The sequence below is a fragment of the Indicator indicator genome, chromosome 32 (genome assembly GCF_027791375.1).
Source record: "Indicator indicator isolate 239-I01 chromosome 32, UM_Iind_1.1, whole genome shotgun sequence".
NCBI lineage: Eukaryota > Metazoa > Chordata > Aves > Piciformes > Indicatoridae > Indicator > Indicator indicator.
In genome coordinates this window covers 7,054,265-7,070,482 of record NC_072041.1, presented here as the reverse complement: position 1 = coordinate 7,070,482, position 16,218 = coordinate 7,054,265, and the positions used below count along the sequence as shown (strand labels likewise).

Sequence of the window (16,218 nt, the reverse complement as noted above, 5' to 3'; positions counted from 1 at the left end):
AAGAAACTTCTTCACTGAAAGGATTTTCAAAGTCTGGCACAGGCTGCCTAGGGAGCTGGTTGAATCCCCATCCCTGGAGGGATTAAAAGCCACAGAGATGTGGTGCTGAGGGCCATGGTTTAGCCCCAGCCGTGGCAGAGTCAGAGAACGTGTGATCTTAAAGGTCTTTTCCAACCAAAAGGTTCTGTGATTCTGTGATCTACAGCCACAAAAAGCAGCACTGAACAAGCCAGCCAGGTCCTGCCTGGCTCTCAGGACAGGCTCCTTACCTGTGTGGCAGGGTGCTGCGTGGCAAGCCCTCGGAGCAGGCGCAGGATAAAAGGAAGTGCAGGTCGGGATAAGAATTTCTTCCATATGTCTGCATCCAAACTGCACAGAGAACAAGAAGCAGCAGCTGAAGGGCACTCACCCATTCCCAAAGGACACTTGGCAGGCAGCCAGCAGCACAGCTTGCATGCTGCAGGCATGACCAGCACCCTTCCTCCCATGTCCCTCCTTCCTTTAATGGATTAAGTGACATTCACACTCCCGCTGCCACGTTGTGCACGTTAACAGCCACAGTGCCAGCTCTCAGCCCTGGGCTTGGCTTTGTGCTCCTCAGCTCTGGCACAGTGCAGTAGGTAAGGAACAGGCAGGAAGCACAAGCATGCTGATATCCAAGAAATCAGCTCAGATGGGTATCCACTGGGAAGATTCCAGGCTTTTTAGCCCATCCCAGTCTTACCCCTCTGCCATCACAGCTGTACCAAGCCTAAATGCTTCTGAACATGGACTTGTGAGCAGCTTTCTTGGGTGATTTTTGTGTCCAAGGTGGGTAAGGAGGGGAGTAGGGGGGGGGGGGGAAGAAGCTGTTGCAGCTCCCCTGGGTTTTGGCCAGGGGGGGTTATTGTGCTGTTCATAAATTGTAAATATTGTGTATTTTGTAGAAATTCATTGCAATTTGTACATCTTCATTTTTCCAACATTTGTACATATCCATTGCATCTTTAACACCATCATCTGCCAGCAGGGTAAGGTGAAGTTCCCAGACAGAACTGTGAGTGAGGAACAGCACCTGACAGATCAAACACTAGAGATGGTGAATTTTTGGTTGAAGTATTTTTTTTTTTTTCACACCAGGCTTGCAGTCAGTCCAAAAGGGACAGGTCAGATTGTCTCATCTTGTAACACACCACCAGATCTATGTGTATTGATACTGCTAATTCCAGAGGCACCTTACACAGTGACACACACCAGGAGGGTGCTGGAGCACTGGAACAGGTTGCCCAGGGAGGTGGTTGGGGCCCCAACCCTGAAGATATTATAAGTGAGGCTCCAGAGCTCTGGGCAACTTGCTCTAGTTGAGGATGTCCCTGCTTACTGCAGAGGGGTTGGGGTGGATGACCTTTAGAGGTCCCTTCCAATCCAAACCATTCTATGATTTCATTGTAGATTGTAGTTTTGCTTGTAAATACACTTTCATTTGCTTCCAGCTGGGCTGCTCTGGCAAATTTAATGTTGAGGGGGAATTTTCAACCCACCACAAACCTAGGGGAGGGTGATCAGGATTATCACAGACATCAAGCAGAGACTCTTACTTCTCTGCACTGGGAATGTGCTTTTTCATGTAGTCAAGAGCATTCTGTGTAATTCCCTTCTGGAGGATGAGATCTTTCAGCTGATGGCCATTGCTGTTGTTCTTTATTCCTGCTGCTATTTTACAGAAGCAGTCTAGGAAAACTTTATCATCTCCACTGTGCTCCTCATCATACCTGAAGGAAGAAAAGAAAGAGTAACTCGAAAGCTCTCCCAACAGCAGCTGCCTGTAATTCCCACTACATTATCACGGAATCCACATCCCCACTGCAGCTCACAGACTCAGCACAGCTATTCAGACCCTTGTCACCTCAGAAGATACTCTCCAAAGCCCTATTTCTCCAGCTACAAGCTCACACATTTCTTTCTTTTTTTTTTTCCCCCCCTTCAAATGGCTTAGAAGCGAAATAGGAAATTAAGCTTCCGCACCAGGAATCTCTGAAGCTTTGCATCACATTGAAGTAAGCATCAATGGGGAGGGAGGAGGGGGGAAGAGAAGGGCTGTCAGTGCAAGTGATTTCATGTGCTTGCAGCTGGAATTAGCCAACATACTTATCAAAGTTACAGTAGGGCTTGAAGCGATCCACCAGGATCTGCATCTTCTCCATCTCCCCGAAGGACAGGTAGGGGATGATGCGCAAGAGGCCCTGCAGGACGCTGAGGTTGGAGCGCACAAAGGTGCTGTTGATCTGATCCAGCAGCATCACCAGCTGATCCTTGTCACCAGTCAGGAGGAGGTTACCCTGCAGAGGAAGAAGAGCTTGGGTTCAGAGCAGGAAATCAAACTGGAACAGTCAAGAAAACCCTCGCAGCGTCAGGAACTGCTCCAGTCCAGTCTCTGACAAGGTAGCCTGGGGAAGAACAAAACTCTGCTCCAGTCCAGTCTCTGACAAGGTAGCCTGGGGAAGAACAAAACTCTGCTCCAGTCCAGCCCCTGACAAGGTAGCCTGGGGAAGAACAAAACTCTGCTCCAGTCCAGTCTCTGACAAGGTAGCCTGGGGAAGAACAAAACTCTGCTCCAGTCCAGCCCCTGACAAGGTAGCCTGGGGAAGAACAAAACTCTGCTCCAGTCCAGTCTCTGACAAGGTAGTCTGAGGAAGAACAAAACTCTGCTCCAGTCCAGTCTCTGACAAGGTAGTCTGAGGAAGAACAAAACTCTGCTCCAGTCCAGTCTCTGACAAGGTAGCCTGGGGAAGAACAAAACTCTGCTCCAGTCCAGTCTCTGACAAGGTAGCCTGGGGAAGAACAAAACTCTGCTCCAGTCCAGCCCCTGACAAGGCAGCTTGGGGAAGAACAAAACTCTGCTCCAGTCCAGCCCCTGACAAGGCAGACTGGGGAAGAACAAAACTCTGCTCCAGTCCAGCCCCTGACAAGGCAGCTTGGGGAAGAACAAAACTCTGCTCCAGTCCAGCCCCTGATCAGGCAGTCTGAGGAAGAACAAAACTCTGCTCCAGTCTAGCCCCTGACAAGGCAGCCTGGGGAAGAACAAAACTCTGCTCCAGTCCAGCCCCTGACAAGGCAGCCTGAGGAAGAACAAAACTCTGCTCCAGTCCAGCCCCTGACAAGGCAGACTGGGGAAGAACAAAACTCTGCTCCAGTCCAGCCCCTGATCAGGCAGTCTGAGGAAGAACAAAACTCTGCTCCAGTCTAGCCCCTGACAAGGCAGCTTGGGGAAGAACAAAACTCTGCTCCAGTCTAGCCCCTGACAAGGCAGCTTGGGGAAGAACAAAACTCTGCTCCAGTCTAGCCTCTGATCAGGCAGTCTGAGGAAGAACAAAACTCTGCTCCAGTCTAGCCCCTGACAAGGCAGCCTGGGGAAGAACAAAACTCTGCTCCAGTCTAGCCCCTGACAAGGCAGCTTGGGGAAGAACAAAACTCTGCTCCAGTCCAGCCCCTGACAAGGCAGCTTGGGGAAGAACAAAACTCTGCTCCAGTCTAGCCTCTGATCAGGCAGTCTGAGGAAGAACAAAACTCTGCTCCAGTCTAGCCCCTGACAAGGCAGCCTGGGGAAGAACAAAACTCTGCTCCAGTCTAGCCCCTGACAAGGCAGCTTGGGGAAGAACAAAACTCTGCTCCAGTCTAGCCTCTGATCAGGCAGTCTGAGGAAGAACAAAACTCTGCTCCAGTCCAGCCCCTGACAAGGCAGCCTGGGGAAGAACAAAACTCTGCTCCAGTCCAGCCCCTGATCAGGCAGTCTGAGGAAGAACAAAACTCCGCTCCAGTCTAGCCCCTGACAAGGCAGCTTGGGGAAGAACAAAACTCTGCTCCAGTCTAGCCTCTGATCAGGCAGTCTGAGGAAGAACAAAACTCTGCCTTGGTCCCAAACCTCTTGTGGAATGGCTGCCACAGCTGAGGGAACTGTGGGTGTTGAGTCTGGAGAAGAGGAGGCTGAGGAGAGACCTCACTGCTCTCTACAACACCCCGAAAGGAGGTTAGAGTGAGGTGGGAGTTGGTGTCTTCTCCCTAGTATCAGGTGAAGGAAAGAGAGGAAATGGCCTGGAATTGTGCCAGGGGAGGTTTAGGTTGGACATGAGGAACAACTTCTGTCCTCCAGGAGTGGTCAGGCATTGGAAAAGGCTGCCCAGGGAGGTGGTGGAGTCTCCATCCTTAGAGGTGTTCAAGAAACTTGTGGCATGGTTTAGTGGCCATGGTGGCGTTGGGTTGCTGATTGGACTCAATGATCTTCAAGGTCTTTTCCAACCCAAACAGTTCTAAGATTCCATGATTCTAACTCCTCTAGCTGACAACTGACTTCTTCCACTTACTATTAAATGATTTTCTAGCCAAAAGTTCTAATAATTCTAGCCCAAAGGACATCACATTCCTGTACACCAACAGCTTCAGAAGATGACCAAGAATCTCTTCTCGTTCTCAGTGTTGCTGAGGTATTGTTTTCATCCTCAATTAGCTGGAAAAAACCAATCATCTTTTCAACATGTACCAAAACACTCCAAAAACAAAGGCAGAGCTGTGCCTTTTCTTGTCTCTCACTGGCCTGTGGCCCAAAGCAGCAAGGAAGGGATCCAAGCAGTGCCTAATAACCCCCACCCCGACTGTGCAAGATCATCCCAAAGAAGCCTTGCAGTGCTTCTGGTGCAGGGCACTCCTCTTGCCCTACCTCCACAGCCTGCCAAGACATGCCAGCAAGCGTGCCAAGGGTTAGGCTGCCACTCAGCACAGCTCTGCAGGTCCTGGAGCTCAGCATCACTGCAAGCCCTGAACGCCTCTCAGCATTTCCACTGGTGTCCCGAGCCCCAGGCACTCACCTTGTCCTCGCTCAGAGGTTCTGCATTGGACTCATCCAGGATGATCTCTATGATACTGAGCACTTGTTCTGCCACTGCTGCTCCTCCACTGTCTTTACTTTCCTGCTCAGCCACCAGAGCCTGGAGAAGATGGCAGCAGTTATTGTAACAGCAGCAGGTTGCACTGACCCCCACACTCCCACTCCCTAACAGATAAGGAATGGCCAAGAATTTGCAGTGCCAGGCCAGCAGTATTGCAGATCTCCTGCAGTTATCTCAAGGCAGTCTGACAGGAAGAAGCAATTTCAAGCCCGTGGAGTTGATGGATAAGACTTTAACAAGCCCAGGTTCTCCTTACCAAGTTAAGAGTCCCCAGCATGACGTTCAAAGTGTTCATCTCTGGCTTGACCAACTGCTGACGATTTATTTTCACCTTCACACAGTAACTGAACAGCTTCAGCAGCACCTACAAAACACAGAGAATGTCTTCTCTGCAGGGCTTTCAGGATCAGGAGGAGGATATTGCTGAAACTAAAATCACCTGAGGTAATAAAGGTGATTTCCAGACCTCTGGGGTAAAGCACAAACTGGAGTTTCAGACCAGTATTAAGTGGGGGTTGGACTAGATGACCTTTAAAGGTCCCTTCCAGCCCAAGCCAGTCTGGGATCCTATGATTGGGGCAGCTTTGGTTTTCACAGTAAGGTCAAGGCAGAAAACAATCACCCCAGAAAGGCAGCATTTAGTCTTACCACCTCCTCAGCTTCTTCCAAGTCTTTGTAAAGGAGTTGTTAACCATGAGGGATGGGAGAGGGAGAAAAGGAATTACTCAGCTTTTAGTCAGTGAACTGAAACTTCTGTTCCAACAGTGCAAAACAAGGCAGACAGCTAAACATCAGTAACAACTGGGTTAGTGGCATTTCCCATCCCAGTTCTGGCATTTCCCATCCCAGAACTCTTGATCCCAAAGAGCTGAAGCTGAGACTCACAGTCAAGAGGTGCCGGCCTTGCTTGAAGTCCTTGATTCCAGTCAGCCTGTTGAGCATGCACTCCAAGCCTCCACACTGGGCCATGACACCTGCCATCTTGTAAACTTCTTCCTCATCCTCCTCTTCATCTACAGGGCAGACACAGATCATGAGGAGAGGGAGGAACCACAACATGACAAGGTCATGAAGCCCACAGGGGACAAAGCAACGAAAGAAAACAGAGGGTAGAGTGGGACATGTTTTCCATCAGCTCAAATCACTTCAGCTGTACAGAACTGGAGAAGAATTCTGAGCAGGAAAAGGAAGGAGGGGCAGGCAGAATGGACCCTGTGCCATCTGAGCAGGAACAGGAAGAAGAGGCAGGCAGAGTGGTCCCTGTGCCATCTGAGCAGGAACAGGAAGAAGGGGCAGGCAGAGTGGTCCCTGTGCCATCTGAGCAGGAACAGGAAGAAGGGGCAGGCAGAATGGTCCCTGTGCCATCTGAGCAGGAACAGGAAGAAGGGGCAGGCAGAATGGACCCTGTGCCATCTGAGCAGGAACAGGAAGAAGGGGCAGGCAGAGTGGTCCCTGTGCCATCTGAGCAGGAACAGGAAGAAGGGGCAGGCAGAGTGGTCCCTGTGCCATCTGAGCAGGAACAGGAAGAAGGGGCAGGCAGAGTGGTCCCTGTGCCATCTGAGCAGGAACAGGAAAAGCAGGCAGAATGGTCCCTGTGCCATCTGAGCAGGAACAGGAAGAAGGGGCAGGCAGAATGGTCCCTGTGCCATCTGAGCAGGAACAGGAAGAAGGGGCAGGCAGAGTGGTCTCTGTGCCATCTGAGCAGGAACAGGAAGAAGGGGCAGGCAGAGTGGTCCCTGTGCCATCTGAGCAGGAACAGGAAGAAGGGGCAGGCAGAGTGGTCCCTGTGCCATCTGAGCAGGAACAGGAAGAAGGGGCAGGCAGAGTGGTCCCTGTGCCATCTGAGAAGGAACAGGAAGAAGGGGCAGGCAGAGTGGTCCCTGTGCCATCTGAGCAGGAACAGGAAGAAGGGGCAGGCAGAAGGGTCCCTGTGCCATCTGAGCAGGAACAGGAAGAAGGGGCAGGCAGAGTGGTCCCTGTGCCATCTGAGCAGGAACAGGAAGAAGGGGCAGGCAGAGTGGTCCCTGTGCCATCTGAGCAGGAACAGGAAGCAGGGGCAGGCAGAAGGGTCCCTGTGCCATCTGAGAAGGAACAGGAAGGAGGGGCAGGCAGAGTGGTCCCTGTGCCATGCCAGTGCTGCCAGTCAAAGCACAGACTTAAAGGGCTGTGCAAATCCTCCTCCACTCTAGGTGAAGCAGGTAAACGTGGCAAAAGCAATGTCAATCAAGTTTAAGCTCCCTGCTGTAAGGATGAGGGTGTCAGTGCTGTGCAGCAAAGCTCAGATCTCAAATCTAATCCCAGCTTGCAGCAGACAAATGCATTACCAGTGGTGGAGTCAAGGGACTCGATGAACTCCTCAGTGGCATCTCCCAGGAGCCCTCGCATGCGGTAGATGATCCTCATCGGCTCCCCCTGCAAGAGAGCAGAGCAGCTCATCACCTCCACCTCTGTGGACACTTCTGGGCCAAGCCCAGCTCTTGGTACAGTGTGTAACAGACCCTCCAGGCTCAGTTCTCCTCCAGGCTGTCCTGCTGTGGAGGGTAGCACAGAGGAACCTTCCACTCCCTCATTCTCCCCTCCCTGAGATGAACGAACAGCAACAGTGAAGCCACCACCTGCAAAAACATCAACAGCTCATCCTCTGGGCTGGCCAGCTTGGGCTGGCACTGCTCTTTAGATGGGCAGGCCGGGAATAAAGAGTCTCTTCCTCCTTACATCTCCTCCCACAGTGTCTTTCACCCTCAATGAAAGGTCTAGCCAAGGAATCCTAGAACGGCTCAGGTTGGAAGGGACCTCAGAGGTCATCTGCTCCCATCCCCCCTGCCATGGACAGGGACACCTCTCAACTAGACTTGGGTGCTCAAGGCCTCATCCAACCTCTCCCTAACACCTCCAGGGAGGAGGCATCCACAGCCTGCCTGAGCAACCTGCTCCAGTGTCTCACCACCCTCCTACTGAAGAGCTTCTTGCTCAGCTCCACTCTAACCCTGCTCTCCCTCAGCTTCAAACCATTCCCCCTTGGCCTGTCTCAGACACCCTCATGAAAAGTCCCTCTGCACCCTTCCTGTTGGATCCCTTCAGCTATTGGAAGCCAGCTCTAAGGTTCCCCTGGAGTCTTCTCTTCTCCAGGCTGAACACCCCCAGCTCCCTCAGCCTGTCCTCATAGCAGAGCTGCTCCAGCCCTTGGATCATCTCTGGACTTGCTCCAACATTCCTATGTCCTCCTTCTGCTGGGAACACCAGAACTGGAGGCAGTGTCCATACTGGAAAACATGTCCATCTTGCCTTGCACAGCAACCCTTCCCTCTCAAGGCACTGCAGAGTCTTCCTGGGGAACACAGGGAGCAGACAGAGGCCAGGAAAAGAAACAGGAGAGGCTAACTGGCTGAGTGTTTTCAAACAGATAAGATCTACAACGATGGAAAATGGGAAAGGAGGAGTAAAAGGCAATTTGATGGAGCTTTCAGTAAGCCACTACATGACTACAATGAAGGAGCCAAACCCACTGAAAAGCCAAACCCACCTCTGCTTTTCTTTCTCCCCCTTCCCCCCAGGATAAGGGCTAGTTTTCCAGATGTGTTTCCAAGTGGCAACCCTGACAGCACATCAGTAAACTTTCCATTTTAATCCATAGGTTTGAACAAAACAAAACAAAACACAAAACACAAAACAAAACAAAACAAAACAAAGCAGAAAAGAGAAATCCCAGATTTGGGAGCAGGAGACCTTGTGAGAGAGAAAACCTGTCAGGGAACGTGCTAAGCCTAATGTGGAATAAGCAGTGCTTAATGTCACAGCAAATACAGAAGCACAGGGAAAGCCCCGGGGGGAAGATCTGCTCAAAGGCCATGCTAGAGACCAGCAATTAACACCACAGGGGCCCTGGTAAAACGGCAGATGAACAAAAAAACCCACCAGACAAGGGAAACAAAAAGGGGCCTGAGGTTGCTTTCTTGTGAGCCTGTCTATTTCCTAAGGAGCGCTGAGCTGCAGCTCCAGGAGCGCTTTGGGGAGGTGTAGACAAAGGGAGACAAGATGAAAGCTGCTCAGAGGCAGAGTGCTGAGCAAACTCTGCCTTCTATCAGCAGCTCTGCAGCCTGAGAGAGCTCAGCTCTGCGTCTACAAGGGCTTGTAGGGACAAGACGAGGGAATGGATTGAAGGAACAAATCCTTTAGAGTGAGGGTGGGGAGACGCTGGAACAGGTTGCCCAGGGAGGCTGTGGATGTCCTCTCCCTGGAGGTGTTCAAGGCCAGGCTGATGAGGCTTTGAGCAACCTGGGCTGGTGGGAGGTGTCCCTGCCCATGGCAGGGGGTTGGAACTGGATGATCTTGAAGGTCCCTTCCAATCCAAACCATTCTGTGAATCTATGACTCTCACAGCTCTGGCACCTCGCTGCTCCAAGCAGGCAGGGGCAGCACCTTTCACCATGTCCCATCCTCAGAGTTCAAATCAGAAGGCACAGACTAAGATCAGTTTCCTAACTAAGCTGGTACCTTACTAAGAAAAATTGATCTCTGTCACCTAGCTTTGAGCTTCATTTTTGCAGGACAGAAGGCTCTTGGACTTCAAAGCTTGAGCAGAACCATTCCCCATACCACAATCCACTGACACCAGGCAATCTGAATCCCTCCCCCAAAGCACAGCAAGCAAATGGCTTCAGGAAACTGAAGTTCCAGTCAAAGATCACCACACCCCAAGAGTAAATGAGGAGATGTCCCTGTCCATGGCAAGGGGGGTTGGAACTAGATGATCTTGAAGGTCCCTTCCAACTCAAGCCATGCCATGATTCCACGAAATGTTGGGCAAACCAGTTTTCTTTTCTTCTTTTAGGATCTCAAGTGCTACTTGCTATGCCTCTGAAGAATGTATTTGTAATACACACAAGACCTAGCCTAATGTTTAGACATGAGGAACCATTGTTAACCCCAAAAGGGTCATCAAACCCTGGAAGAGCCTGCCCAGGGGAGTGTGGCTGGGTCGTCATCCCTGGAGAGGTTTAAAAGCCATGCAGATGTGGTGCTAAGGGACATAGTTTAGGACCAGATGTGGTAGTGTTGGGCTCATGGTTAGATCTTGAAGATCTTTTCCAGCCTAAAGGGTTCTGTGATTCCTTGTCAGGGGGAATTTCTTTTAGTGGTTACACCAAAAATGAAGGGAAAAGCTTAGTCTGGACCACATCCCCCCTCTGGAACAAGCTTATTGTGATATGGTGGACTGTTCAGACTGTTGGGTTCATTTCTGCATCTCAAAACCAGGCAACAGCTGACCCTGCTTTATGACCTCCAGAGGTCCCTTCCAACCCCCCCCAGCAGTCTGTGATTCTGTAGTACAAACTATTAAAAGCAAAGTGGGAAGATGAAATCTGTCAGGTTCTCAAGATTCCTAGAGGAAAAGCACAAGAGCAGAAGCACAAAGTGAAATGAGAGAAATGCTGGCTGCTCTCCCTGCATAAATAACTTGGGCTCCTCTCTGGAGCACAGATTGCTGGAGCAATCTGGTGTCCCTGTCTGGCTGTGCACACACATCAAAGTGGCACATGCAGATGGAGTGGGAAATGTGCTCTGAAAGGCAGAGCCACAAGGTTCAGCTCTTTCCCCAAAGGAATGTAAAAAGATCTGGTGCTGAAAAAGACAGCTCAGGTATCTGATAACTCCACAGCTAAGTCCAAGACACTCACCTGGGACAACAGGATGTGCTTTTAAATCCTTTATGTCACAAACTGGTTAAAGATCTACCCTAAGAAAGCACAAAAAGGTGCTGAGGAATTAGAATCACAGAATTAGTAGGGTTGGAAGGGACCTCAAGGCTCAGCCAGTTCCAATCTCCCTGCCAAGGGCAGGGACACCTCACACCACAGCAGGCTGCTCACAGCCACATCCAGCCTGGCTGCAAAAACCTCCAGAGATGAGGCTTCCACCACCTCCCTGGGCAACCTGTGCCAGTCTCTCACCACCCTCATGGGGAAGAAGGATCACAGAATTATTAGGGTTGGAAGGGACCTCAAGGCTCAGCCAGTTCCAACCCCCCTGCCATGGGCAGGGACACCTCACACCACAGCAGGTTGCTCACAGCCACATCCAGCCTGGCTGCAAAAACCTCCAGGGATGAGGCTTCCACCACCTCCCTGGCCAACCTGTTCCAGTGATTTATAGGCCAGAAAATAAATCCTGACTTGGGTGATACTTTTATTCTCTTCATTTGTTGCTTTGCTGCTATCAAGGACAGGTGCTTTGTGCTGGTAACATCTCTGAAGGTAACACACACCTCATTAGTGGGACACCACACCTTCTTGTAGACCTCAGCCACAGGCAGATCCAAACTGATGATCTTATTGTTCACCAAAAGCTGCAAGGGAGAAAACAAAAAGGTCAAGAACAAGCTCAGGTTGCATCACCATCCCAGCTGCCTGGAAGTGGCAGCATTGTTGTGCAAGAAATCCACACTTGTGCATTCTCACCTCCATGCCACTGTCATCCTCCAGCAGAGCTACCAGGTCACAGTCCTGACAGATCTTGTTCTTGATGTCCCTCATGAGTGGCCCAATGCCAGGCTCATTACTGCTGTAGGGATTGCCTGGCATCCTGCCCTGTAAGAAGTCCTCCTGCTGGGGATCCTTCTCCAGAGTGACAAAGAACTCAGTGACTTCATTCTCCTCCTAAAGAACAGCAGCACAAACACAGTGAGCTTCTCCTTAACCTCCTAACTGCTTCCAAGCCTGCATTTTTATTGTGGCAAGTGACAAGATGGCCCTAAACACTCAGTCCTTTCCTCACTTGGTGCATCCTGCTGTCCATTAACACATTTAGAGGATCCTAGAATGGCTCAGGTTGGAAGGGACCTCAGACATCATCTACTTCAACCTCCCTGCCATGGGCAGGGACACCTCTCAGCTAGATTCAGCTACTCAAGGCTTCATCCAACCTGGTCTTCAACACCTCTCAGCTAGGGGACATCCACAGCCTCCCTGGGCAGCCTGTTCCAGAGTCTCACCACCCTCATACTAAGGAACTTCCTCAGCTCCACTCCTACCCTGCTCTCCCTCAGCTTCAAACCATTCCCCCTTGGCCTGTCTCAGACACCCTCATGAAAAGTCCCTCTGCAGCCTTCCTGCAGGATCCCTTCAGCTACTGGAAGGCAGCTCTGAGGTCCCCCTGGAGTATTTTCTTCTCCAGGCTGAACACCCCCAGCTCCCTCAGCCTGTGCTCATAGCAGAGCTGCTCCAGCCCTTGGATCATCTTTGTGGCACTGCTGTGGACTCACTCCAGCAGCTCTGTGTCCTTCTCCTGCTGGGGACAGCAGAACTGGAGGCAGGATTGGAGGTGAGGTCTCACAAAGCAGAGCAGATGTCTTGTGTCATTCAGTGAGCAAATTCCTCAGCATGTGACAGCCAACAGCAGTTCTGCTTTTGTGCCCAGAGCATGCCACAGCAGGGAGCCTGGATAACAAAGCCCCAAAGGGGATATATCCCACTGCTATAGTTCCACAGTGGCTAACACAGAATCCTAGAATCAGTCAGGGTTGGAAGGGACCACAAGGATCAGCCAGGTCCAACCCCCCTGCCATGGGCAGGGACACCTCACACCACAGCAGGCTGGCCAGAGCCTCATCCAGCCTGGCTGCAAACACCTCCAGGGATGAGGCTTCCACCACCTCCCTGGACAACCCATTCCAGGCTCTTACCACTCCCATGGTGAAGAACTTCTTCCTCACATCCAGCCTGAATCTCCCCACTTCCAGCTTTGTTCCATCCCCCCCCAGTCCTGTCACTACCTGAGATCCTAAAAAGTCCCTCCCCAGCTTTCTTGGAGCCCTCTTCAGATACTGGAAGGCCACAAGAAGATCACCTCAGAGCCTTCTCTTCTCCAGAACAACCCCAACTCTCTCAGTCTGTCCTCATAGGAGAGGTGCTCCAGCCCTCTGCTCATCCTCGTGGCCCTTCTCTGGACACCTTCCAGCACCTCCAGATCCTTCATGTAAGAGAGGCTCTAGAACTGGACACAGACTGGGTTCTCACCAGAGGGGAGTAGAGGGGAAGAATCCCCTCCCTGGCCCTGCTGGTCACGCTTGTCCTGATGCAGCCCAGGCTCTGCTTGGCTCTCTGGGCTGCAAGTACACATTTGACAGCTCATGATAAGCTTCTCATCCACAATGAAATCACTGTATCACACCCTTGGCTTTTTGGACTCTGTGTGAGAAGGTGAACTCCACAAGCCATGGCACAGCCACCTCTGTACTCACAGGGTAGATGATACTGCAGAGTCTCTCAAAGATGAAGACTGGAGTCCTGTAGTCGTCGAGGCTGTAACGTTTTGCAGTCTCTATACACACTGCCATAAAAGCTTTGGTTTCAGATTCTGTGCCTGCCAAGAAACAGAAGTGTTAAAAAAACAAACAAACACAGGAGTCAGTTTTCCAGGTTCCATTTTAACTCAGTATTCACAACAAATCCCTCTGCAACAAGCACCACACTTGGGTGCCCTCTTCTTTTGCCGATCCACTGCTTCAAAGACAAAAGGCTACTGAATGTTGTGTTTACTAGGAGAACCCTTGGGCTGCAGTAAAGCAATCCCATAAAAGGAGATGATTTAAATTCCTGGGAAACAAAGAGACAACTCCAAGAATGTTATTGACCTTTTCTGTGCCAAATGGAAACACTGGAAGGTCCCAGCCATAAAAAAAACCTCTTCACCACAGCAGCCTTTTCAAACAGCTCCATCTGCTTTTCACCTTGGTTGACCCAGACTCTGCGTTTATGGAACCAAGGTGGTTTTTTTACCTGTGGTCATGTCCTCCAGCATCTCCAGCAGCATGTCCTGGGTTTCATCAATCAGCTTTGTTCTCTGTACCACCAACTTCCTCAAGCACAGGTAACCATTCAGGACCGTCCCCACCAGGCGGCTTTTGAAGTGCCGCTTGATGGACTCCACCTCCACGAAGGAAGAGAGGAGACCTAGAAAGCAAGGAGACAACAGTCAGGAACTGTGGGGGAGAGAGAGAAAGAGAGAGTTTGATTTGTTAGCTCTAAATTTCATGTGGCCAGCAATCAGGGCACAATGACATCAAAGCAGCACCCATCTGGAGAAGCTCATGGAAGCAGCTCACTTCTAAGAGCTGAAAGGTTGGAAGCAAAACTGCTGGCCTCGGAGAGGTGTCTTTGAATTTAACCATGGGGTCATTCTGAGGGACCATGAAAAGGTGTAAGGAGCTTTCTAAGTGCTTGATCCTTTCCCAGGCTGTCTTTATCAAGGTGGTTTTTCATGGGCTTTAGGAATTTTTGAAGAATATGGAAGAGGCTACAGAAGAGAACATCCTAGCTAATGGTGTGCTTCCGTTTGCACCAAGCTTGCCCTAGAGAAGATTCCAAAGGAAAATCTACCATGGAATAATAAGTAGGTAGGAAACAAGAGGCAGGAATACATCAGCAGTGTTTGCAGTGGGTCCCAGGAATTGTCAGTGTGAGAAGGGAAGTGATGTGATGAAGTTTGCTCATGCTACGTTACCAGAGCTCAAGTGATTAAAAACTCCAACTGACCACAAAAAAAAAAAAAGTATGGAAAAACACCCCATGCAGGAGTTAAGTGCTAGATGGATGGCAAACATCCACTGATAGCAACTGTAAAAGACTGAACCACATCCCTCTGAAATCCTGCTCCATGCTGCTACAGAGCAACCACCACCCCATCTCTACTCCTGCTACAGAACTTCAGTTGATGTCACCACATACCTGTGAGGCTCTTCAAGGCATATCCCTGCTGCAGATCAGTGCTGAGTGTGGCTTCCTCCAAGGCAAGTAAACGAGCTATTTCCTGGAAATAATCAACAGGCCTCTTAGGACAAGAAATTGCAGTGCCAGTGGCTGGTGTCTGACCCCGGGTGCAAAGGGAGACAGCAAAGAAACAAGAGCCAGCCACGGAGAAACCAGAACTGCAAGGCAGCAGCTGGGAGGGAAGAGGGAAAACAGAGAACTGCCCCAAACTTTGTTTTCTCCCTACACCTACCTATCACCACTGCTTGGCTCTGGTGGCTCTCCATAATGCACTCAAGGCCACCATTAATATGGGAGGGAGTCAACTGCCTCTTTGGAGTGCACCACAAAACACTCCTAAGAACTAACACTCTGAAGATTGCAACTTTCATGTGGTGCTTCTGCAGGAGGCTGCAATTCCCACTCAAGCAGTGGGAGCACATCGAATCCTCCCCTGTCACCAAGGGCTCTGGGAGTCCAGCTTGGCAGCTAAGGCAGCTTCCAGCTTGGTCCTGGTGCCAAGTCAGTGTGGCAATATTTATACCCCTGAGCATTGCTGCCCCCAGAGCAGCTCAGTCATGTGTCACAGGCAGTTTGCACTGAGGAATGCTACAGCTGGGGCTAAAGCCACTGGACAGCTGCTTCTGCTCAGAGATGACAGAGCAGAAGAGTGAACTCCATAAAGCTGGCAAGGGTCAGCAGTGAGGCACTGAGCACAGAGATAAAGACCTAGAAGCAGGAAACTGGCAGGTGAGGGATAAGCTTTCTGCTGATCCCTAATACCTCCAGACAGATCCATACCTTGGTGATGAGGCTGCCAACATAGGGCAGAACCCCCCGGGCTGCCAGGTAGACCTTCCAGTGGGCTGGTTTGATGAGCTTCTGATACAGTGCCAGGTACTCTGCAGCACACTCACCAGCAATGCTCAGCTCATCCAGGTAGCTGGTGGAGGGAGACACAAGCTGACAACCACTTCACAGTGACAAGAGGTATTCAGAGCTTGAGGACACCATGGAAAGAGAGAAGAGAGGAAAAGGAGGAAAGGGAAGAAAGAGAGGAAAAGGAGGAATGGGAAGAAAGAGAGGAAAAGGAGGAAAGGAAAGAGGGGAGAGAAGGAAAAGGAAGAAGAAAGAGAAGAAAAGGAGGAAGGGGGAGAGAGGAGAGAGAGGAAAAGGAAGAAAGGAAAGAGGGGAAATAGAGGAAAAGGAGAAAAAGGAAAGAGGGGAAATAGAGGAAAAGGAGAAAAAGGAAAGAGAGGAAATAGAGGAAAAATAAGAAAGGGAACAGAGAGATGAAAAGGGGGAGAGGGGAGAGAAATGGAAGAAAAGAGAGAGAGGCAAAGGAGGAAAGAAAAGAAAAATTCTCCTCAAGTCTGTCCTCCCTGTTACTCTTTACTCAATGGCTAAAGTGGGATTTTGTCCCCAAAAAGAGTTCCCTAACTGTGCTCTTAGTGTCAGCTGGGGTTAAGCTCTGTCACAGGTGTTGGAAGAGGATTCCCCCTGTTATTTTGCTGTCTAAGAGAAAGGGGAAATGTCCATGCAGCTGAACA

At 50.6% G+C, this 16,218-nt stretch overlaps 1 protein-coding gene across 1 annotated transcript in view; it reads right to left on the bottom strand.

The window, feature by feature from the left end:
• UBR4 (ubiquitin protein ligase E3 component n-recognin 4) overlaps positions 1-16,218 on the bottom strand; it is a 127,687-nt gene that overhangs the window by 18,872 nt on the left and 92,597 nt on the right. Inside the window, exons 87-99 of the mRNA XM_054394861.1 lie at positions 15,470-15,611; positions 14,648-14,729; positions 13,700-13,873; positions 13,162-13,283; positions 11,381-11,578; positions 11,188-11,268; positions 7,247-7,334; positions 5,808-5,935; positions 5,179-5,286; positions 4,842-4,961; positions 2,128-2,318; positions 1,578-1,751; positions 270-369 (exon numbers count right to left, since the gene is read on the bottom strand). Of these exons, the coding sequence (XP_054250836.1) occupies positions 270-369; positions 1,578-1,751; positions 2,128-2,318; positions 4,842-4,961; positions 5,179-5,286; positions 5,808-5,935; positions 7,247-7,334; positions 11,188-11,268; positions 11,381-11,578; positions 13,162-13,283; positions 13,700-13,873; positions 14,648-14,729; positions 15,470-15,611 (1,708 nt within the window). The remainder of the gene's footprint in view (positions 1-269; positions 370-1,577; positions 1,752-2,127; positions 2,319-4,841; positions 4,962-5,178; positions 5,287-5,807; positions 5,936-7,246; positions 7,335-11,187; positions 11,269-11,380; positions 11,579-13,161; positions 13,284-13,699; positions 13,874-14,647; positions 14,730-15,469; positions 15,612-16,218) is intronic.